Genomic DNA, 26,345 nt, shown 5'->3' with positions numbered 1-26,345 from the left:
ACACGTGACCGTCCGGGTTATTATTTGTCTTCCAATGCTCGTCGCTTCAGAGACAAACATAATCGGGTGGCCTGGCTCTTTGAATTGGCTTTGACCAACTGTTGTATCCCACTTATGTTGATCATTGTGTCAGTCACTGTATTGTTTGGTCTATAATCAATTATTTACAGACCGTTGTTGTGGCGTTGCACTATCGATTCTGCCTATTGTCTGTTCCCTGCAACCGGTGTTGTAGCAAGAGCACAACGGGACCAGTGGTCGGCCTGCTGACGTGGTTCATGAAATTAATCCAGGTTCTTAATCTTCGTCACTGGATTGTCTACTCCAATATTTATAGATCGTTGTCATAGAGCTGGACTATAGCTGAGAACTGGTCCCAAAGACCCCATGCTGTAGCAAGAGACCATCGATGGGATCTGTTGTCAGTCTTGCTGGCTTGTTTGATGGGGGTCACAGAAACCCAGATTCTTATACAACATTCAAGGTTTCATTCACTGGAGTGTCTGGTCCAAGTTCGATTAATTAAACTAGCGGACAAAATAAACGTCACCAAAATAAAAACGTAAATTGTCAAAATAATTGTCAGTGTGTTTGAAAATAAAGAAAAGCACATCCCTCGACACAACATGTCTATTCCCAGAGCCCAAATGCACTTGCATTTAATATTTTGTGAAAAAGAACGAAGCTACACGGATAAAACGAAAACTATGCACAAAGCTACCCGTACCAAATTAGGGTATAAAAGCTGACGATTCTTATTTTAATCGGTTGACAACCAGGAACATGCCTCGTTTAACACCAGAGCAGGTGGAGACGGGAATCGGTTTGTTACAGATGGAACAGACATGGACCATGGCTAGGTCCATGGGATGCTGCAAATCCACCGTCGGATGACTTGTCACACGTCCACGACAGACTGGCCGTACTGCATGGTATACTGAAGGTCACTAACCCAAAAGGGGACCGGTATTTACGTCTGTTTCTCTTGAGGAATTGATACGTCACTGTGACGTCATCCAGCACCAACAACATTCGACATCCAGTCTGCCGACACACCGTGGCCAGACGAACCCGCATTCATGGTCTCCGTGCCTATCGACCTTTCAATGGCAAGACGTTGTCGTGACATGACTGTTCGACACTTGCAGTAGCGAAACTGGCGAAAAGTGAACTTTACTGACGAACGCAAGTTCCAGCTCCTCAAAATCTATCTCCACTTGAGCATCTTTGGGAATAACTGGGAAGTCATATTCGGAAACTCAGCCACTGACGAGGAGCGCTTTGGCAGCTGCCATGCAAAAGTAATGGCGTCGGATCCTCGTCAAGACGTCAAATGACTCAGCTACTCAGTATGACGCCGGGTTTGGGCCTGCATCACTGCTAGGTGCGGCCACACCCGGTATTGAACAAGATGTGCCGCCAGAAAGTTGTAAACATCGATTTTGCATTGGTGATCGAGTGCTGGATAATGCACCCCTGTGTCATTTATATGACATTAGACCACGAGCTGCATTGTTTTTCTCCTTGTTATCCATTACATTCTGTTGCTGGATGATTGCATTTCACAATAAAACATTCAGTGTTACCATGTTTTGCTTAAGTTTTGTTTTAGAGCAAAAGAATATATGGGAGCGGTTTTTGTGACGCTAGTTTACAAACGTCCGCCGTGTAGCAACCTGAGCGCTCGTTAATCATCAGTTCATAACGATCTGCTTTTAACAGCTGAATAATAATTATGTTTACTGTGATGGATTACCGGGCGTCACCCGGGACACCCATTCAGTCATGAGCACTGTTGCGGTAGTGAGACATTATTCACTTTCAGTTTGATATTTTGTCTGGATACACGTTAATGTTGTGAATCTTCAGCATGACATTTAAGATCGCGCAACAATGACATCAGAACAATCGCAGCCAATGTTCAGTGCTCACCGACAAAAGGTCGCACACGCAGCAGCTTGATCAGATGTGTATCTCAGTAATCTCTCCTGAACTGGTTGTTTGTAGCATTGGTGTGACGATCGTTTCTGATTTATAACACATTTATGGAATAGCATCAAATCCCGAAAGGCTCAGCATGACTGCAATGATTGCATTTGATGCCATCTGTAAGATGAACTTTGTGATGATTGTGGTATTACCTTCTGGAGAATAGTTGCATAGGCGGACAATTTAATTGGAGGCGTTTAGAGTTGGTTATCCATCCTTTGAGCGATTTAAAGGTTATTTTTACGGAAATCCACGAGTGAATTATACGTTAGGGCAGGTTTGCAGACAGTAGGTTTAGACGGGATCAAATCGACTGGTGGTCACGTCACGTTACGTTCGGGTGATAGAACCTCATATTACCCCTGTGCGTGCTTCGCAGTCACAATCTCAATCACCCGATTGTGTGATTCATATCTGATTAGTTACACACTCCGTTGAAACAATTGGTGTATTACTTAATTTTGCCAAAGTTCACGATGATAATCTACAAATGTCATAAAAACATATTTCTGAAGAAAATGAAAGGGTATGGGTATGGGGGTGGGGTCAACAGGGGTGCGCACTCCCTTTTTGTCCTAAATAAACACTGAAACTCTCGCACTGAAACTGTCGTGAAAATGATGAATGCAAAACGTCCTTTCCCAAGTGTGAAACACACACGCACGCTCACACGCGCGCGCCCACGCACACACCACACCCACACATACAATATTTAAAGCCAGGATAAATTTAGTTCCACATGTCATGAACTACACTAACATGTAACAAATTGAAGCGAAACATGTTCACACATTTACACCCTTAACACCGTTTTACAATAACACACACTCACAGATGTGATAAATGGTAGGATCGCGTGACAGATGGAACTGCAGTTTCGTGAATGCCTGCTCAATGGTGATGACTGCACCAAGTTACTGGTGCCTCCAAAGTAAATGCCATCTTAAAGTATGTAATATTGGGTTCGGGATATTTTGTTATCATATTTAAACATGGCATCTGAAAGAATTGACACATGATGTTTGCAATTATTACAAAAGAATCGTAAAATTACTAGTGTAGATTTGCAGCAATGAAGATCCATTCTTCACATTTGCATCAAGATCAGTTTTTGCATCTCTCAGTAAACCGAAATTCCTAAGCAGAAGTGCAAGTTGTCAGCCTCTTAAACATATCTGACATTTGACATTTGGCTCGGGGAAGATTTTCCACCATTTCTCAAATTATGTGCCCCGCGCGTGCAAGGCCACACAGGTTCTATATGGTGGGACAGTGTATTAGATCGTCTGTCTGTATGATGCCTATGACTTACAAAAAGTACAGTATATAACTAGAATCTGTACTCCATTGAGAACGTGTAGACCAAAATATACGTGTTACACTTGACCACTTTCTAATTGGCGCTGTCTTTCCATACATACAATAAACTTATGCAATTTCAAAACAACTTGCAATTTAACTACAACACATGTTATTCCCCTAAAGCATTTCAAGGCATTTATGAATCGCAGGCCTTCACTTAAGTGTGAACGCTGTAAGTGCTGGAGAAGTTTCAATCAGCGAAGTTTGTTTTGATAATGGGGCCAATAATTTGATGGGATGTCTCGTAGAAGACTGCTGTAATTAGTTCAGCCTATTTCAGTTATTACTCAAACAGCTTAGTCACAGATCATTAAATCAGCAGTTACTATAATTGTCCCTAACCCTTCAATGAAATTGTCGGTACGTAGTCGAACACAATCGCCCTTCATTATTTCTGGACTCCACTGTTGCTCTGATATGTGGGCACACAGGTTAATGACGTCAGCTTTCGTGATATGGATTTTCTGCACACTGCTCTGCTCAAATTAGACTTGAGTAAACTGCGGTAAAGGGCACTCAAGCAGCGGTAAATGCGTACGGTACATTGAGCCTTATCAGGTTAAAAGGATTGGGATTTATTCGTCGCGTTGCGGTTGCTATGTGGTATTTTCTGAAATATTAATATGTTCTTTTTTCACTGTTTTAAAAGTGTTAAGCGTTCATGATATTTAAACTTTCTTTATCAGATTTGTGTGAGAGACGTTGTTCGACACAACACAAACGTCACAGGTACGACAATGTAATGAAAGCTGCGGCGGAGTGTCGTGGGGTGGGTAAACTCTCTCGTCCATGGTCATGTCAGTATGTTGTCAAAGGTGATATTTTCCCTAACGTTAAGATCCAGACTAGCTATTCTCGAAACGTACGTAGCCCCACGAAGTTCCTAAGCCCATTCTTAACACATTGGCTACGACCAAAGTTAAGAATTCTCAGGGCTACGAGCGTTTCGAGAATAAAGGCCCTCATTAGATTTGGCCCTCAGAAACCAGTCTTTGTGAAAGGCGACTACGTGATCGGGTGGTCAGGCTCGCTGACTTGGTTGACACATATCATCGCATCCCAGTTGCTTAGATTGATGCTCCTGGTGTTGATCACTGAATTATCTTGTCCAGACTAGATTACTTACATATCGCGCTATATACCTGGAATATTAAACAACAAAAATATGTTCGAATTGTCTCTCGATTTCTTTTACGCAACGTGTAAATCAAGCCCATTTTTCTTACATATATCCGTGTTGTATGAAGTCAACTGCGGCACTGTCCAAACAATAAGCAGTGTTCCAGACTCCACGCCATTGTACAATGTCAGCTGTCAAGTTGGACTTAGGTTATCGGACTTTATGTCGGAACGTTTCATTCAGTCTTCAGGAGACCTTTGATACAAACAGCTGTCAGAAATCCATCACAACTATCCACTATCCAAACATTTTATACACAACAATGTTACTTTGCTGATTAGTAATCTATAAATCTATTTTGTTAAGGTGAGTCTGACGTCTGTTGTTTTTCTTTTGTTTATACTAGTATGTTGGTGCGTGGGGGCATCGATGTCTCTGTCGGGGGTATGACGTCATTGGGGATACGCTTTTGTCACATTTATCACATAGTTCGCAACTGTATCAACAATGGCATCGTCGTTGTCGATGCCCACGCTAAAACTGAATTCGGGAAGTCGATGTTTACTTTTTTCGGAAAAATCTACACACGTGCAAAAATGGAGCGTTTGCTTCATATGGACGTTGTTGATGGAGAACTACATTTGCGATGTCGATGGTTCCAGCAAAATGCAACACCTGTACAGTACAGCAGGACCGAGGGTAGCCTGAGGGAGAGGTGGGGAAGTTGTGTTACAGATTATTTCTGTACATCAAAGTATTGATACAACACTCATTTAATGACGCAAAGATTGCTGACAGCCAATCTGACAGATGGTCGGTACCAGAATGATAAACTTAATTACATTGAGGATATTGTATGACTACCCATGTTATACTATGTTTGCGACACGAATGCCGAAATGTTGCTATTTCCCGAGCGAGCGCGAGATATATCGGTAACGTCACAGAGGAACCGTGACGTCAAATAAAAATTGCTACGACGTCACGGTTCCTCTGTCACCATGACAAAGTTATATTTTACCCTAGGGCATCGCATGAAAAATATGAACCCTGATAATTATGTTCGCCCTCGTAGATAATAAACCTGATTACGACGACCATTAAAACTATTGTAAGGAATCTAGGGCAATGTAATAGACTACCCGGAACCCTATAATGAGAGGGGGTATTTTGCAATACATACTGATAATTAACGAATAAAAATAGAAGAAAAGGTTGTATTGAATCCTCATGACTGCAAAAGACAGGACAGGCAAAATAAACAAGAGCACACAGAGCAATGAGTACACAAATAAACACTGACCGGTGGAAAAAAAAAAATATTATACAAAAATAAAATTCTGGGATAGAATCGTCAGAATTGGATGCGCTGCTGATACTGACAGTACGAGGCCACCAGATACTCAATCTCAACGACATCTGGACTGTTAACTGAATTCAATAAATACATCTGTTGTATATTAATACTTAAACTGAACAAAACAGTTGCTTTGCTTATATACATATATGTCTATACATCTTTATAAAGTTCAGTTCAGAACGTCATGGGCAGATGCTATATTTTTTAACACGGAAACATTTAGGAAAATAAAACATGAAAAAGTGGTGAAACGTCGCAGGAAAAATAATATTTCATACAAAACTGGAGATTACATAAATGTAGTCATTTTACCTTCAAAGCAGAAAATCGTGTCTAAGAGCATCTAATTATTAAAAATTCCAGGGGCCGCATCGAGACCTCAAACGTGAATTGTGCTACAAAGAAAAGTGACTACGACCCTGACCTTGGTCTGCCGATTTGGGCCATCGCTTTCTCTCGCTCTCTCGCGCTATCGCATTCTCGCTCTCTTGCTTTCCCGCTCTGCTGCTTTCTCGCTTTCTTACATCGTTTTTTCACCTTCTTTAATTAATGCTCTAATGCTTTCTCCCGTAATGATGTCGCTTTTTCGTCTCGCGTTATCACCTTCCCGTCTCGTGCTACCGCTTTGTCGTCCCGTGTTATCGCTTTCTCGTCTCGCAATATGGCTTTCTCGTCTTGCGTTATCGCTTTCCTGTATCATACTATCGCTTTCTCGTCTTGCGTTATCGCTTCCCTGTATCATACTATCGCTTTCTCGTCTTGCGTTATCGCTTCCCTGTATCAAACTATCGCTTTCTCGTCTTGTGTTATCGCTTTCCTGTATCATACTATCGCTTTCTCGTCTTGCGTTATCGCTTCCCTGTATCATACTATCGCTTTCTCGTCTTGCGTTATCACTTTCCTGTATCATACTATTGCTTTCTCGTCTTGTGTTATCGCTTCCCTGTATCATACTATCGCTTTCTCATCTTGCGTTATCGCTTTCCTGTATCATACTATCGCTTTCTCGTCTTGCGTTATCACTTTCCTGTATCATACTATCGCTTTCTCGTCTTGCGTTATCGCTTCCCTGTATCATACTATCGCTTTCTCGTCTTGTGTTATCGCTTTCCTGTATCATACTATCGCTTTCTCGTCTTGCGTTATCGCTTCCCTGTATCATACTATCGCTTTCTCGTCTTGCGGTATCACTTTCCTGCATCATACTATCGCTTTCTCGTCTTGTGTTATCGCTTCGCTGTATCATACTATCGCTTTCTCGTCTTGCGTTATCGCTTTCCTGTATCATACTATCGCTTTCTCGTCTTGCGTTATCGCTTTCCTGTATCATACTATCGCTTTCTCGTCTTGCGTTATCGCTTTCCTGTATCATACTATCGCTTTCTCGTCTTGCGTTATCGCTTTCCTGTATCATACTATCGCTTTCTCGTCTTGCGTTATCGCTTTCCTGTATCATACTATCGCTTTCTCGTCTTGCGTTATCGCTTCCCTGTATCATACTATCGCTTTCTCGTCTTGCGTTATCGCTTCCCTGTATCATACTATCGCTTTCTCGTCTTGCGTTATCGCTTTCCTGTATCATACTATCGCTTTCTCGTCTTGCGTTATCGCTTCCCTGTATCATACTATCGCTTTCTCGTCTTGCGTTATCGCTTCCCTGTATCATACTATCGCTTTCTCGTCTTGTGTTATCGCTTCCCTGTATCATACTATCGCTTTCTCGTCTTGCGTTATCGCTTCCCTGTATCATACTATCGCTTTCTTGTCTCGAAATATCGATTTCCCGTCTCTTTTAAAATCCTTTAATCGCCTCCGAATTTTAAGGCGAAAAAGCAACGGCCCTTATCAGCCACCATACGGAAGTGGAACTTTAGCTCCCTGTAGACGTAGACAAGGATTTACAGCCTAATGGTCACTAACTGCGGTTCGGTTCACGGGCACAATGAGTGCAGCTATGTCTAGTTTCCCCCGACGAAAATCTACACTAGTCATCTGTCGATGTTGCTAAGATCGTATTATTGAAAGACGTTTAAACAGACTAGACTAGTCTTATTCACATACAGCTTCGTCGAAACTTAGAATGACACAACATGCATTATTTATAGAAACGGTTCTCCATGGAACGACCTTGTATGCAGTTAACATTATATTATTGAAAGAACGTTTAAACATGCACAATACGTCTTAACTAATCTTATTCAGAGGACAGTAATGTTGAAACTTAGAATGTCACAACATACATTATTTACAGAAACGGTTCTCCATGGGAACGGCCCCGCAATACTCTCCCATGCTCTCAGAATGTGTGGATGGGAAGATGCTGCAAGAGTTAGAGTTGGAAAATGTTGGAGAGTTTCATATGGTTTCATATGGTTGCCATGTCTCCAGCATACTCTTACCCTAGATATATTATTACCTAAGTATTATTATAGAGGTCCATTTGTATATATAGTTATTGGATTATTGGTTTGTAGCAAAATAAAAACATTAGGTTGTCAGGGCGATATATGCATGACGTCATTAGATTCTGGTATGGTATGATTTCATCAATTGAACATCCTCATCTTGAAACCAATGCACCACTGGGCAGAGGTCATCCGCGACTAAAGCTGACTGTACAGATAGTCCCTGATTATATGCTTGTCTTTGAGTGTTGGTTGGTCGGTTACTTTTTTCGTTGCTTGGTTGCTTGGTTGCTTGGTTGCTTGGTAGTTGTTTAACGCTCCTGTCAACAACATTTCAGTCATATGGCGGCAGTCTGTAAATAATCGAGTCTGGACCAGACGATCAACATCAAGAGCATCGATCTAAGCAATTGGGCTACGTTGGCATGTGTGAACCAAGTCAGCGAGTCTGAAAATCGCACCCTGCTTGTCGCGGCAAGGATAGGTTTCTGAAGTCCACTAAGTCCAGTTCTTACCAGAAAGTGGGGAGGTGGGGTAGCCTAATGGTTAATGCTTTCGCTAGTCTCGCCGAAAACCTGGGTTCGATTCCTCACATGGGTACAATGTGTGAAGCCCATTTATGGTGTTCCCGCAGATATATTGCTTGAGTATTGCTAACAGTATTTTTACGACAATCGTAAATATAGGTTATCACGCCAAGGCTCGCTAAATACAATGTTTATTCCCAATGCAGGATATTAACCACCCAAAACCACACGAGTGTGATAACCTATTTATCATACAATGTCATTCTTACTTTAAAACTTAAAAAATTGCGATTTTTTTTTGCCACAGATCATGAAACTAAACTTTCTGAGATATGCCCGCATATCTATGACGTCACAAATATGTGCGTAGTAATACGTGACGTCACAAGCCCGGTGACGCAGTTTTCTACTGATCACTCATTTGACTGCGTTACGTCATGTAGTTCCCAGTCAGCTTTTATGTTAAAGAGCGTATTATTGTCAACAAATATTAACTTAGTTTGAGAACTGACGAAAAAACCCTTTTCAACAATAATTCTAGTGTTCGCGAGGCATTTTGCAAGCGCACTTGTCAACTGACAAAGTGTCAAACAGTTCATTCAAGATTTTCTTGGCTGCTCTCCGAGTCAGTGATTGCAAGACTCCTGCGTTTCGGTGCTGGAGAAGTCGTAATCAGTCCCATCTATCATTGCGACACAACAATTTTCTCTCATCATGGCACTCACAGTACCGTAACCACGGCCGTCAATCTGGACACGATCGCCGATAGATGAGCGTGACGCCATTTTTGTTTCCAGTGTGGAAGTAGTCCCTAAAATTGGCTTATGACCTCTCTAATTTGCATCGGTATCCTTATATGGCCCCAACGGATACCGAAAATGTCCTTAGGTTTTATCCTGCCGAGAACACTACCTATTGTATGATAAATATAAGTTACAGCATAGGTTGGACGACAGATGTACGTAGCGCTACGACTGCTTTGTGAGACTGGATCTTACAAGGTGAACGATCAGTCTGAAAAGAGTACTTCCCCGGATGTGTGCTGCTGCTGATGATGATGGCGACGACGATAATAGTAGTAGTGAAGGGTATATATCTGCATTCCCGTCACCTAGATAAGGCACTTGAAATTGCGTCCTACAACTTTTATTCAAAACGTCTTATCAACAATTTTATGTTCTGAAACATTTTCCCCTATGCGTAAAATGTTTCGATTTTTTTTCTGACGAGGTTACAGATTATCGCCAGATGTTCTTTAAAACAGTCATCATGTCCTGCATTTGCGATGCCATACCAGTCACAGACTTGTATGTAGCCTTGTGGGTCAAGCGTTCCCTCGTCACGCTGAAGACCCGGGTTCGATTTTTCACATCGTACAGTTTATGAAGCCCATGTGTTATATATATATATATATATATAAACTGTAAACTGTTTACAGCATAATTCTTTTATATGTGTCACATTTGCTTTCATTTGCGTCACACACTACAGCGTACCGAGTATCCGGGAAAGCCGAATTTCCCTTTACCGAAATGGAACTCTTTGTATATAAGTTTAATCAGGCACAACGGCCGTCGCAGGTCACACTGCCACCGTCTCTGGACACAAGACCTTAACATCTGCAACCTATAATAGCTATTAAACGCTTAAAATAATCGGCTTAATGGTCCCGCTTTTATCGTACGTTCTTCCGAAATGTGATTGACGGTTTCAGTGTGGTCTGACAATCAATGACGTTAAACAAGTGTTTGTCATAAAACGCATGACCCGGATGTAACAGTGACTTGTGTGAATGAAAGGGGAGCCAATCAATATGTGCACTGAATTAATTATTCTAAACGTTTGTAGTTGTTGTGTTGTTCATCGCCAAAGACATTCTTGAGATTAGGGCTCATATATGTGTCACAAAGGTCTTAATGGATCACTGCAATGTCAGGAAGCAATGCGATCAAAAGGTCAAGGACACTGAGAGACTATAGCCTTTGTTGCTCCGACTGTATTGATAATAACTAACATGACTACGGCCAGACCTCCTTGCAGCGTTTTCATTTGTATATCAAGGCAAGTATCACGTGAAATGGTCACAGAAGAGAAAAGGATTCACCCACTTGCCATGAGTCATGACTTACTGACTGATTAGACTTTGGGATTTTAGACTTTGTTGTATACGTCTAAAAGATGGACTGATATAAACCCCTACCTACCAGTTTGGATCACAACTAACGCTTATGCCACAAACGGGCCAGAAGACAAAAAGGAAGTTTCAGATATCTCTCAGGGTGGTTTAAGTCTATGTGTGATGTTACGACTAACATAATGGACAAAGTGAAAACAAACAATGAGAATTGTCCATGTCAAGGTCTGATTATCGTTGTTGAGCCTTTTGGTAAGGCCTCTGAACTTTCTCGGAAAATTCTGAATTTCTTCTCTGAATGAAAAAATCAAAACAAGGTAATTCGGCCAAGCATCAGAAGTGACTGTTTAGGACAATTCGTCAAAAACCAAAGAAAGTACTGTCCGAATTTTAAGGAGAAAACTGTATGAAATGTTCTCCTTTTCACCTGTGTATAAATTACAGGTAAGACGGTTGGGACTCAGAACACATTTTGACTATGAATTTTACTTTGGAATGGTTAAATGCCTATTTGGCTCAGTCGTCTAATGCTCTAGGTATGGTTGGAAGGTAAAATCTCCTCCACTGATTTGAATACCTCAACCTGAGAACCGATCCACAAAGCTTTCATAACTTTACGACCTATCGCAACACTATAGTTTATCATTGGCTTACAAATGTCGTAGCGGTTTTGTGGGTCGGGACCCAGATATCTAGGAAATCAGCGAGTGAGTAAGTTCAGTTTTAAGCCGCTTTCAGCAGTATTCCCGCAATATCACGACTGGGGCACTACAAATGGGCACCGCATCTAGGAAATCAGAGGAACCATCTTATCCTTTTCATGCTAGGATTTAGGCATGAAACGTCAGTGTTACAAAAGCGCTAGGCAAGGTTGTATGGCAAGAAGCATGACTTAAATCTTTGAATAATCAACCTTCTGTTCATATCGACCAGTCTTCCAATTGGTCCAGGGCTGGGTCTTTCATTTCACGATTCTTTAGGAACAAGCGGACGTTCTCCTACAAAGTGAGGTCCACCACTACTGCTCACACTGGCGTCCCACGATGCCACCACAGCGCTAAGATGATCGTACCTACCATACTTAAACTTCGACATACGTCTTACGTCCATCACTTCAACGAACGGGTCCAGAAGTTGTCGGTTCACTCTTACAACTTTCAAGGCGTCAGTTAAGCTTTTCAAAACTTTAATATTGGTTGGCATAATGAGACATTTTCAAATTTGTCACATCAATGACAAACCTTGACAAATCCGTTTTCACTTGGACATAGGATATAGGAACTATATGTAGATAATTATGTTTATGACGGATGTCACCAGCAGGGCAGGAGATGCTCTCTGGAATGCTCGATCACATAACTTTCTATAGTGATTCATATCATATAGTAGCATCATACTCGTGATTTAGAGACGTAGTGTTTTCGATGTTTTGGTGTTTGAGTAGTTTTGATCGCGTTTATTTCAAATGATCTGAACCACGTTCCACAGATTGATCTTAGCATTAAAACATGCAAAACTATAATGGCAGTTTCGATCCAACTAACTCCAAGATCGCTGTGTAGAACAGGACAGGCCACTTGCATGTGTTTCCTTTCAGGACCATACGTGTTCTCACTTACAACATTGATCGCTCCTTTATCTGACGTTCACCTTCTGTCTATACATACTCAACGAACGTCAAACAGAAAACGTTGTCTTCACCATGTATTTTCCGATGTTGCGTTTCGTCTACAAAATATCGCCGCAAGACACAGTCACGAGGGCCCATTTTTCCGATCTTTGTAAACAAATTTACAAGATCTCAATTAATGCATTTATATGATCTTTGAAACTCCCAGCATGGCAACGTCAAACATTAATAATTCATCTACAAACAAACAACCATATCCATTGTCGTGAGGGTACTGATGGTAAAGAACATATCCAGGAGTTCTATGGTAACCTTGGTAATTCATGAAATAGGCAAAAACAACAACTGCACATTAACTGGTCATTATGTTGAAAGGGTCTAATGTTTACCTGTATACACACTCCCAGTTGTTGGATATAGGCCACGACGTGTATGTGTTTCCTGTGTTGATGTCCCAATCAATATATGGTGGCAACAATACAGAATGTGTGTCGTATCCAAGTAAGAAGACAATTACATACTTCATCATAGAGCGCTGCGAGTTACTGAGACAAAGCAGTGTGATTAGGTGAGTATGGCTGGTGTTACGATGTCAAATAACTGTGACACCACTACCTTCTTGGGGCAATCGTTGTATATCTGTGGCAGCACTACCTTGTTGGGGCAATCGTTGTATATCTGTGACACCACTACCTTCTTGGGGAAACATGTCGAATATCTGTGACACCACTACCTTGTTGGGGAAACATGTCAAATATCTGTGACACCACTACCTTGTTGGGGAAACATGTCGTATATCTGTGACACTACTACCTTGATGGGGAAACATGTCGAATGTCTGTGACACCACTACCTTGTTGGGGAAACATGTCGAATATCTGTGACACCACTACCTTGTTGGGGAAACATGTCGAATATCTGTGACACCACTACCTTGTTGGGGAAACATGTCGAGTATCTGTGACACTACTACCTTTTTGGGGAAACATGTCGTATATCTGTGACACTACTACCTTGTTGGGGAAACATGTCGAATATCTGTGACACGACTACCTTGGTGGGGAAATATTCCGTATATCCGTGCCCACATTACCTTTTTGGGGCTATATATGTCTCATACCTGTGACACCGCTACCCTGGTGGGGTAATATGTCGTATATGTGGGAACACGACTACCTTGGTGGGGTAATATATCGTATATCTGTGCCCACATTACCTTTTTGGGGCTATATGTCTCATACCTGTGACATCGCTACCCTGGTGGGGTAATATGTCGTATATCTGTGACACCGCTACCCTTTTGCGGCAGTATGTCGTATATCTGTGACTATGCCGCGTGGCAGTATATAATACTAGTACTGCATCACCTAAGTGACGTGAGAGTATATAACACTACAGTTACACCACCCAAGTGATGTAACATCATATAGCACTACAGTTATTCCACAAACGTGATGTGATACTATATAACACTACAGTTATTCCACAAACGTGATGTGATACTATATAACACTACAGTTATTCCGCAAACGTGATGTGACATCATATAACACTACAGTTATTCCACAAACGTGATGTGACACTATGTAACACTACAGTTATTCCAAAGACGTGATGTGACACTATATAACACTACAGTTATTCCACAGACGTGATGTGACACTATGTAACACTGCAATAAACACACTAACGCGAACTTTAAGACGTACGCACTCACGCACACAATAATCCCCATAGCTTTGAATAATGTATCCCGTCATATTAAAGATGTTGGTATATATTTCTCGGTTTGACCAACACACATACTCACACATAAACACTCCAAACACACACAAATAAATACTAACACACACTGAAACACGAATGTACGTACATTATAAGTAAGAGCCTGACATGTTTTTCGGGACTTAAGAAGACGTGCTGTTAGCTGTGGAATCTTCGCGTGCATAATATATGAAGTGTTCTGTTAAACAACCTATGCTCGCGTCAGCTGAAGTTGGTTCAACTGATCTATAACCATATAACATGGTCCCAAGTTAATGATAATAGTTACACATGACGCATAACGTGTTATGTACTTAAATTATTCATGAAATGATCCACGAAACATCAATATTATGAGATAGATGACATTTCTTTGTCAAATGAATGTCCATAATGTCATTCGTTGTCCTTCCCGTTCATATATTTGTTTCTGATTTCACAATATTTATTTTACTGGAAACGTGGTGCTCACTCACTCACTCACTCACTCACTCACTCACTCACTCACCCACTCCAAATGTCATACTTCAATCCTAAGTATAGACTAACTTTTCTTTCGCGGATCCCGACACATCTAATAGGGACAACTTCTGCTTTGTGAATTCCAGTGCCTTATGGTGAGGTTTCACATACACCATGTTTAGAGTAAACGTTTGGTGCTGTTTACTGTTAAAACAATAACGTTCTCTCATTTAAAACATTACTCATATCACTCATTTTTGTGCCTCCTTTATAATCATTGTTTCTGATAGTGCCGCCATATAGCTGGAATATTGCTGAGTGTGGCCTAAAACTAAACTCACTCACTAAAACTGTTTCTGATAGTAAAAGCTATTACAACTACAGTTGAAGACTAAAACAAAGAACAAAACAAAAGAGACGTCAGGTGTTCTCTCTATTACACCTGAAAGTTAACATGGAAAACTAGGATTTACCTCCTTTCCACGGAGCGTCTGATCAATGCAGCTGAGAAAGGTATTTGTTAGGTTACATTCTGGGAGCCCCACAAGCAATATTGCAAGCAAGTAGACCGGATTTATGCCGTCCGTTACACCGTTTCCCACTCTCATTTAGGGCATATTGCCCACCAATCATCTCCGGGTATTGGTCTTTGATTTATCGGCATCTTCATTAGATATTAGTTATAGTTAATTCATTACATTTTACCTGTCCTTATCAGCACCACGCACGGTGTGTCCTGATCCGTCATTTGGCATGCAGTTTGCCCGATGCTGCCCAATACTCGGAGTTGCCCTATTGTTTGCTTTTAACAGCGATGGCTATAATGGAGCTACGACAATCAGCTAAATAACTTGTCTATGACTATGTTCAGTCTATACTGAATGTGTATCGATTATCATTCAATCACGGTACACAGTATAGTGTAGAAATAAAGTCGGCGATTATTAGGATTATGAGATTCCGCCTAGACCATAAGGGCATTACGGGCATTGATGAGGGTTGTCATCGTTGCTGTACACACTGACGTTGCCTATAACGACGACGCTGCTTGGAGGCCGTGATGGTGAAGTGAGCACGGCTTACACAGTGAATATTTCAAGCTCTTTTTGGAATCCATCATGGGAATTGGATCACATGCTTGCAATGTAGTCCTCGAGCATTGTGTTGTCAAGGATTAGTTCTTGCGATCGATCCTTGCTTTGGTATTAATGTTAAGTTTTTTAGCATGACTTATGCATTCAACACTGCGCTGAAAATACGACCCCTACACTATCCCCCTATCCCTACACTCACACAATCCTCCCCGTCTCCAAGTAAACGATTCCACAGTCACAACCTACTGAGTGAGCATGGTTTTAAGCCGGGTTTTTTTGCAATGCTTCAGCAATATTACGGCAGAGGGCACCAGAAATTGTCTTTACACATCGCATCCATGTCGGGAATCGAACCCGGGTCTTCGGCGTGACTAGCTAACGCTACCGACCATACTGGCAGATATGTACTATGGTACAGTCTTTTTTTTCACTGTTTTCACTCTTGTCATTGATTCAAATGTACATAGCAACTGTCATTTAACAGGATAATGTTATTTACCATTTGTACTAAGTTTCATTGATATGAGAAATTTATTTGACTGTTTTATCAGGTGAAACCTAACTCAACTTTATAATGCATATCAACATAGTAAAATGAACTTGCACCTTATAATAAGGTCACTGGTACAGATGGTGGTGCTCAGTCAACGCTTCCACAATGACATACTAGTATTGGGCGTTGGGAATCGGAAATATGCTCGTATGTCTGAGACTATCCGACTCCGACCAACTGGATTACCAAAGCATGGTGATCCAATTGCGTACGTGATTGCGTATGTGTGATTACGAATTTGTATAGGCGATTCGTATAATTTGGATACGTGTATATATGCGCGGCATACAATGCACAAAAGGATGTTTTAAGTAGAATGCCGACAGCATTCTGCAATAATGGTTACACGTTTTGGGACAACGTAGAATGAGCAGGATTATAATGCACATACGCATCAAAACACAACCAAGTGTATTATCCGCTCCTGTGTGAGGCAAGTAATATGAGAGACGTTAGTAACATGAGAGACGTTAGTAACATTAGGGCCGTTAGTAACATGAGAAACGTTAGTACCATGAGAGACGTTAGTAACATGAGGGACGTTAGTAACATGAGGGGCGTTAGGGACGTTAGTAACATGAGAAACGTTAGTAACACGAGGGACGTTAGTAACACAAGGGGCGTGAGTAACACGAGGGGCGTTAGTAACATGAGAGACGGGAGTAACATGAGAGACTTTAGCAACATGAGAGACGTTAGTAACATGAGGGGCGTTAGTAACAGTACAGACGGGATTAACATGAGAGATGTGAGAAACATGAGGCACGTTAGTAACATGAGAGACCTGAGTAACATGAGAGACTTTATCAATATGAGGGACGTGAGAAACATGAGACATGTTAGTAAAATGAGAGACGTAAGTTACATGAGAGACGCGGGTAACATGAGACACGTTAGTAACAAGAGAGACGGGAGTTTCATGAGAGAGTTTAACAACATGAGGGACGTTAGAAACATAACCGGAGACCGGAGTAAAAATAGAGACTTTAGCAACATGAGCGACGTGAGAAACATGAGACACGTTAGTAACATGCGGGACGTTAGTAACATGAGAGACAGAAGTAACATGAGTTACGAGAGCAACATAAGAGACCTGAGTAACGTGAGAGACTTTAGCAACCTGAGGGGCGTGAGTAACATGAGAGACGGGAGTAACATGAGGAACGTGAGAAACATGACTGACGTGAGTAATTTATGCTACCTGAGTTACCTGGGTGAAAGGAATGAGTTGAGTACCATGAGTAGCGTAATGACACGAGTAACACTCGTGACGTAAGTGACATGAGTGTCGTTTTGTTTCAGGCCAGTGGGAGTGCGGGATAAGACAGGACAAGCCTATATCACGTGTTCCTGGGAGGTGGAGTTCGGCCCACAAAAAGTGTTAATAGAATTCTGTAAGTATCAGCTGTTTTCGTAATGTCTCAAATCTCATTGTGTCCAACTAGGGTGTGTTAAAGATAAAGATTTAGGAATGTATCTATAAACGTTTCTTTGGTTGTGAATGAAGTTAAAAAGTTTTAAAACTATTTTGGACACATCCGCGAAGTCGTCCGGGTCTTCTTGTTTGTGAACCTGTGAAGAATTGTTTTTCAGCAACCCATGCTTGAGGGGCGGGTAACGGCATCGGCTGACACATATCCCCCATGCATAGATCGATGCCCATGCTGTTGATCACTGAATTGTCTGGTCCAGATCCGATTATTTATAGACCGCCGCCAAGTCGCTGTAATATTGCTGAGGCAGTGCGGCGTGGCACTAAATCTTCATGTCTGATACTTAAGATGACGTTTCCAATTCAACGTCATCCCACATCAGGGGTCCGCCACCATATAGCTGGAATATTGGTGGGTGCGGCGTAAAACTAAACTCATTCACTCCACACCAGGGGCGGTTCAGTAGTCTTGAGGTTAAAGCGTTTACAGGCTACGCCAAATGTCAGGGTTCGATCATACACACGGGTAAAATGTGTGGACCCCCTGTCTGAGTCCTGCGTGATACTGCTTACATTTACAAAGATTCCTGTTGTAAAGGATCTATTACAACCAATGCTTGTCGCAAGAGGCGATTGGTTGGGTCGTCGACTTGGTTCATGCACAGCATAGTATCCTAGGTGTGTGTATCCAGTTTACTGGATTGTCTGGTCATGATGCGAATATTTCCTCACTGTAGTCATGCAGCTGCACTATTGCGAACGCTTCGACCACTATGCTACAACGCAGCCCCTGAAATTCTTTGGATGTCTATTCACATGGCCTAGATTATTATTTAAACAAATATTTAAAGTTAGAAAATAGACATGTTGTGAAAAAAGAATAACAACTGAATTCGTACGTGTAGGCCACCAAGGTTAGGTTACCGCGACACTTGACAAAATCAATTTTGTGAATAGAAAAGATGATATTTGGATTCAAAATGCTGTACTATTGTCAGAAAAAAACAATAAACTTCAATGAAGTGCACTTATGGCTTCGTCACTATTTTCAAGAGTGTTATGTGATGTTATGTAAAACGCCGTTCCTAGTGCCGTAGTCAAGTGCATCCAAGTCAGATGTCGCCATGTCAGTGCAACACAACATGAAGCTGAACACTTCCTGTATGTACTTGTACACCTGCAGTCTCTCTGAAGCATTTGAAATAGAGCTTATTTATCCTTGACTTGAGCTACTCCACATATGCATGCCCCCGGGATGTCAAATGTCACACACGGCAGGTTGAATTAAGTTCATTAAAATAGGGGACCAAAGGGTGTTATTAACGTTGCGTTCGTGGAAAGCGAACATGCATCGGAAACGTTAAAAAGTCTGTAGCTTGTTGTTTAAAGAAAGTTGACGATTTCTCGACACAGACATGTTAAACGGCGACCTTGTCCCAACTGTTGGGACATGTTGACAATCACCTGGCAAAGGCGCACCCCTTCACAATAATAGACTCAACCAGTTGTGACAAAGTTACGCCATGCGTTAGTATTCACTTGATCAGGTCAAGCTGAACATGTCTTTGTGATTGACAATGCGCCCTCATTCAGTTACCAGCATCGCCCCATGGACTTTCTGTTGACTGTAAATGTTAATACACAAACATCAAAGTGAAATCCCAAAGATGACATATGTTGCATTTGACCACTTTCTAAATGGCATTAAACATCACAGGGATCGAGGAAAACGTGTACATTGGTTGCTGCAATATAACCCCTATTTCCTTGCCCCAGAGTGTTTGGCAACTACTTCATGTGCATGCGATCTGTTTGTGATGCAGATCCTGTGACCTTGACATTTTATTGAATACCAGTAGCAGTAGACCAGTAGCCCTATTCTGCTGAATGAGTGAGTGTATTTCTACGCCGTACACAACAATATTCCAGGTATATGGCGCGGTCTACAGATAATCAAATCTGGACCAGACAATCCAGTGATCAACTCCATACGCATCCATCTACGAAATAGGGATACGATGACGTTTCAACCACGTCAGCAAGCCTGACACCCGATCTCGCTGGTCACCTCTTACAAAAGCTTATGTTGCTGAAGATCAGTTCTAACCCGGATCTTCACGAGTCTGTTATAGAGAAGCCAGCATTAGTGTTGCGGTCTTACTAACTCTAACGATTCCTAGTTTGCTCCATGACGCTGTGTGTTACTTAGTATCACAAACAGGTGTAAATACAATATTGTTTCGACATTGATTAAGGGTACATACATTCATCTTACTTAAAGTTTTTTCATTTATTCATCCATTTCAATTCTCTTTTTTTCTTTCTTTGTTACTAAAGTTATTTTTCTGCATGGGCAACCTATAGTAAAGTAGGTTCCAGTGTGAACTAGATTATTTTTTATGTAAAACTAAATACAGTATACAGAGAAATGTGATGTCTAAAAGTCTCCTCTACCCGTGAAGATCTGGGTTGAGATTAGTTTTCAGCAGCCCATGCTTGTCTAAAGAGACTAACGGGATCGGGTGGTCAGAGTAATTGGTGAATTTGGCGTCCAAAAGACGAAATCAACAAGCCTGAAGTTTCTTTTAATCTACAGCCGATATTAGAGACACAAGAACACGTGAGCACTTGAGTACAGAATCATGTTACCTCATGAGAACCTGTAGCGAGACAGCTAAAAATATACATAAAAATTCACCCCGCCCAACCAGGCAAGTTTCACATGATGACGAGAGTGGTATGACGGTCGTAGTCTTTCTTATAGTCAGTTTTTAAAAATAGTGAAGAGATCAAAAATTCTGTTTACAGATCTGGTATATACTGCCCAACGGTATCGGTCAATAAATTGACTTTGGTCAATATATTAGATACTCGTATAGGTCTGGAGAAGCAACCCATCCTTGTCGTAAAAGGCGACTAACGGGATCAGGTGATTTGTTGTCATTGTATCCCAGTTGCCTAGATCTGTTCTCGTATGTTCATGATGTTCGTCACTGGAATGTCTGGTTCAGACTCCATTATTTACAGACTGCCACCATATGGCTGGAATATTGCTGAGTGCGGCGTAAACAACAAACAAGAAATGTAATAAACTGTAACTGATGCTGTGTGTCGTTATTTTCCAGCTCGAGACAGTATGTGTGTGTACATTGACAAAATACCCATCCAGACAGAAGTAAGTAACCTCAATCAAGGTTTAGCTTGGGTAAGGTGTTTTAGGGATAAAAAGAGATTGTTATGTACGACTAACACGAAACGGGTGTGAAATTTGGTATGGCCTGAGAGTAAGCGAGGGCAATATGCGTGTCATATGACACATTTGCTCGAGTGTAAAACTTCTTTATTATGCATTATATTCATGTAGACTTGTGCAGTAAAAAAGAATCAACAAATAAGTGTCTTTGTTGACGTCACGTTCAAATGGGTAATGCCGTCACAAAACGGAATGCAGAAACAATGGCCGCAGGGCGAAAGTGACGTCTGCACATTATAAGTCATTCCGTGTTTTGAAAGGGTTTTATAAATTCCGTGTATCCTTACTGTCCCGCACACCCTTTCAAAACACCGCGCGACGAATGTGTTTCCCTTTAAATCTTTGTCTTAAAACAGCAACATTAAACCTTCAGGAGGATAAACAGCAACACGTCATAACTGATATGTATGTATTCATACGCGTGGCCGAAATGCACTCGTTGTGAAAGTTGAATTCTGATATGTTGGGTGAGTAATGAAATAATGCTTATGTTGTGTGAATACGTTTTATGGATATAGATCATATGTTATCTATATAACAAATGTGAAGACTATACAATATATCCTTTGCTTTTCAGTGTATGTTATGTATATCACACATGTGTGATATATACATGTATACATTGCATATGTTACTTAATATACTGTACAGTAAAAATGTGTATATATCATATAATATATTTTATGACTGTACATTATATATTTTCAGGATATATGTTTAAAGATGTTCTCTGGTCAGGAGGGGAGCATGGGTTGATGTACCGTCGATGTTTGTTTATGTTCACGAAGCCTGAAGGGCGAGGGGGACATAATGAAACAACGAGGGTACATCAGCCCATGGGCATCGACGGACCAGAGATAAAACTGTTTATCTTACCGAACACCTCAACGTTACTTTGAACTGTTTGAAGCCTCGGATCGGATCGGATCGTACACTTCAGCCAACCTGTATGAATCGCACGATTCCAATCTTGCATCTTGCTGTTTTGCCTGCACATATTGTCTTAGTAAAGTTGCCGCGGTGTAATTACCCTTCTTAATATTCACAGGGAATACGATTGAACGTTTTGTCAAATATATTTATTGGAATGCGATGCAAATCGTTTCGTATCCATCGCTGGATTTTGCAGACTACACACGAAAAAGAAAATTTAGAGTTATCCTGATTTATATTCTCACAACATCGGTAAATTCCGTGCGTCATGCAGTGTTTTTCGAGACCACGAAGTACCAAATGGGTGCCATTTTGCAGCGGGGTACATTGCAATGTACCTCGATTGTCAGTGTGGTTCATTGAAAATATTAGAAGAACGCCTAGCCAATCAGTAAACGACATTTATGTGTGAAGAAAGAAAAAAAACATGAAAATCCGGTACATGTTGTGTATATGAAACATATATTTATGAAATGACGGCACATGCCGTAAATATGATTCATGTTAATGACTATAGATATATATGATGTGTGTAGAATTATATGATAGACATACATATATATGCATTAATGTGAATGATATGGTGTGAATGTGATGCATACCTATGTTACAGATGTTGATTAAGGACAGCGGGTACGACGTACACATCTGGTGGGAGAACTGTCTAGGTAGTTTCTATATCTTCAGTGATGTTGACGTGGATAAATGTGACAAACCAATGGTCAATTACTTGTACATCAACGACAAGCTGGTCTCCCGCAAGAATTACAAGGAACACAAGAAGAGGCAACTTGTGCCAGAGGTTCCCAGAAAACCCATTGACATATATATGTCTGAGTGCCAGATGGAGCAACAGGAACAGCAGAGTACGCACTAAGTGACCGGAAGTAGCCACTAAGTGACCGGAAGCAGGGAGGGTGTGTTTACTCATCACCCATCTTGAAGGAGGACAATGCCTATGCTGAAGCGTGTTCTCCTGGAATTTAGGTTATAATATGTGGTCCTACGAATGTCACCCACTTGTAATATTTTGTCAACACTAGAGGTGAACATGTTTTCCGCAAGTTTTTCCAGGAAATGCGTAACGAAATCTTAGTTTGTAGATGAACCTGATCAAGTCAGCAGGTGTTGTACTTTTGGCGACAAGAAGTCACGTGATCAGATGTCATGTTCCGAGCATCATGGCCAGAAGGTTAAATGTTATACCTAACTCACGTAGTCAGCCATTTTGTTATATACTTCATTTGTATAACCTCCACCTTGTGTTTCTACATTTATACCTGCACGAGATATGTAAAGGTACAAGTAACATGTGGGGATATACCTATGCTTCACTTGGATCATAAGTCTGGCTGGCAGATCCATTGCAGGTACTCATTAACCAGATCAACCCGAACTTGCATTAACCAACTGCGTTACAAGCATTTTCGTATGGTATTATCACAATGTTACATGACACACATCCCTGGTATTTGGGGGTTTAGACCGATTCGATATCCTTTTCGCACAAATTTTATAGTGAAAATTGTATTCAATGCTCTCGAGATTTGCAAAAGGCACTATTTCATTGTATTGTTCGATTTTTTTTCATTTGAAATGAAATTTCGAGACCAGAAGAGCCAATGATACAACTGTTTATGTGGGAATAAATACATAAGAAATTAAACCCAGGAACGTCGACCGTCTTCAACTCGATTACGACAACATGACCAATACGACTGTGGCGTTGGAACGTCTGTCGACACATTGTTTGTTTAAATTTATGGATAACCCCATCTGTTCCCTAAGACTCCGAGTTAAGGGAGGCTTGACTGTAGTCTATGGTACAGAGTTTATGCACTGTCCACTGTAGAATTACCTGTGACGCCATATTCCACAACGAGAGGGCGACGTCACGTGTTCCACCAACGTATGGTTCAACCCCAATGTGACGTATCTCCTAATAACAGAAGGTTACCTGGTAGGGGATGCGAGGGTAACATCCAGCTATGTCTTAGCTTGTATCTATGTATACAATGAATAAACGATCGACTTAACGTTGGCTCTTATATCGAAATGAGTTGTTCTTCATTTAAAAGCCTGATACAATGTTCCAGAACGAATATACTTCTGTACTTATAAGCAGCAGAATGTCTGCACTTGTCCACCGATGACGTGAGTAATAATTTACTTATGGCTTTCAGTTTGAACAGAACGGTGTCACTGGAAGTGGCGTGTTCACGTGCCATCTCCTAATGGGCGCCCGACTGTGAGAGATGCATAAGAGTTTTACATTGTTTTCTACAAATTGAAGTGAAGTAAAGAACAAGCTTACCCCTTTCGGGAACTCCCGGTGCCAAGGACGATGGTGTAGTCTAGTGGTTACAGCGTTCGGTCGTCTCGACAAGAGACCCGGATTCAATTCCCTACATGGACACAACGTGTGAGGCCCATTTCTCGCGTCCCCTGCCAGAATATTGCTATAAGCGAGGTAAAACTAAACTCACTCATACCCGGTGCCAACACTGTTTATCAGCCATAGATAGGTAATTTAAGTTTTAGTAGGTGTTCGGGCAACTAGATCCATTTACACCTTGCCCATCACAAAGATTTACTAGTTTCCTAAACGTTTATAAAGTATTTCAACTGTCACAAGCTTTAATATTAAGCAAAGGAAGACATTCTGAGCATCAGAATGCGGGCGATATTCCGTGAACACAACTGTCCAGTCAAGGAGATATCAATATTGAGTGATGTAAGTGAATCAATCATCGCCTTACGTTGAGTTACGTATTATAGACAATGAAGTAAATAATTGGCCAGAGTATTTAGCTGATGACACACTGGGAAATTCGGAGAAATATTTTTATTAATAAACATTTGGATAGGCATCAAGACCACAGTGCCCAAGACGAAGTCTTGTTAATATCACCTCGTCTCTAGTTGCCTCTGGATAATTTTGACTTCGTTATAAAAGCCTCGATGCCATACAGATGCCGTCCTTTTAAGGATGAGGACCATCTCTGTTGCCATTTCGTCTGAGCATATAACTTACTGATGGTGCATATTTCTACAGGAGAGGGCAATATGGACTCATCCTGCTCCAATCCATCAAAGTCTATACAGCTTTTGCCAACTTGTCAGCTTTTCGTTTCCAAATATCCCACCAAGAGCCGGTATCCATGAAAATTCAACGTCTACAAGATCTGTACTTAAGTCATTAAAGAGATCAAGTATAATATTGATCAAATCTTGCCTTGCTGATTATCAGCCTGTCCGAATCGCTTGTAAAGCACTGACAGAATCATTAAAAATGCCCGCTGATACAGGTCTCAAAAATGAATCCAAATCAAAGCTTCAATAACGGCAGCAAGTTCAGCAGAAAACACTGACAAGTGATCAGCTAACTGTTCAGTTCAGACGCCAGTTCATCGCCGAACATACTGGAATGTAGTGACAGTTTTCTAAAATTCATCCGCATTTCTATACGGGGGAGGGGGGAGGGGGGGGTTCATTGAAAGAAATCGGACCTAGTATTATATTATTTTTTCACTGCAGTTCTAGCGTTCCACGTCCACCGCTGGAAGTTGATATCACTGATAGTAGCTTATCCCTTCTTCGTCTGATCATCTTCTTCTTCCTCGTCGTGGACGTGGCCGTCATTGCCGTCGTTAACACTATCATGTTTATTTCCTAAACTTCTACTTGATGCAAGTTATCATTGATATCATGTTTGTCTATTTGTTTGTTGTTTGTCGCCAAACAGAGCACCATTCCAGCAGAGGATATCGGTAAATAATCGAGGTCGGACCAGACGATCCAGAGAGCATCAGCATTTTTTTTCATTTCAGTTTATTGTATTCACGGCCACAGGCCCATATACACATAAACATAGTATCGCACATATACACACTGGTAATGGAAATATAACACATTTGGCATATATAGTTTACATTAATTTTGGTCTTTCATCTTTTCGTATCTAATAGAAATGGCGTATTGACAAAATTTACAGAAGTTCCACACAGTTTCACTTTTACAATCAGACATAAGTGTACAAAACATTACAAGATTACAATTCTTGATGTATTTCTGAGGAATATATTGTTGTCTAATTTCATTATACAGTGGGCATTTTAAAATAACAATCTAATTTATCTTCTTTTTTATGTAAGTTGCAACGTCTACAAATCCTATGCTTTTTAGGTATATTATTTCAACGTCCTATTTCATCTACCTGCAATTGGGCGCCTCCAGTTCTTAGTAAAGCTAAGTATCGCCTCATTGCTGAAAGTTGAAAATTTGTAACATATTTTTCTGGGAACATATTGTGTTTATATAAAGAATA

The 26,345-nt window shown here is 41.0% G+C and overlaps 1 protein-coding gene across 1 annotated transcript in view; it reads left to right on the top strand.

The window, feature by feature from the left end:
- LOC137282661 (uncharacterized) overlaps window positions 1–24,074 on the top strand; it is a 40,087-nt gene extending 16,013 nt beyond the window's left edge. Inside the window, exons 2-4 of the mRNA XM_067814449.1 lie at window positions 17,703–17,794; window positions 20,958–21,007; window positions 22,632–24,074. Coding sequence (XP_067670550.1) covers window positions 17,703–17,794; window positions 20,958–21,007; window positions 22,632–22,895 — 406 coding nt within the window. The 3' untranslated portion in view covers window positions 22,896–24,074. The remainder of the gene's footprint in view (window positions 1–17,702; window positions 17,795–20,957; window positions 21,008–22,631) is intronic.
- Window positions 24,075–26,345: the final 2,271 nt, after the last annotated feature.

The sequence above is a fragment of the Haliotis asinina genome, chromosome 4 (genome assembly GCF_037392515.1).
Source record: "Haliotis asinina isolate JCU_RB_2024 chromosome 4, JCU_Hal_asi_v2, whole genome shotgun sequence".
In the NCBI taxonomy this organism is placed as follows: Eukaryota; Metazoa; Mollusca; class Gastropoda; order Lepetellida; family Haliotidae; genus Haliotis; species Haliotis asinina.
Note: the sequence above shows the minus strand (reverse complement) of the source record. Positions and strands in the feature narration are given on the sequence as shown.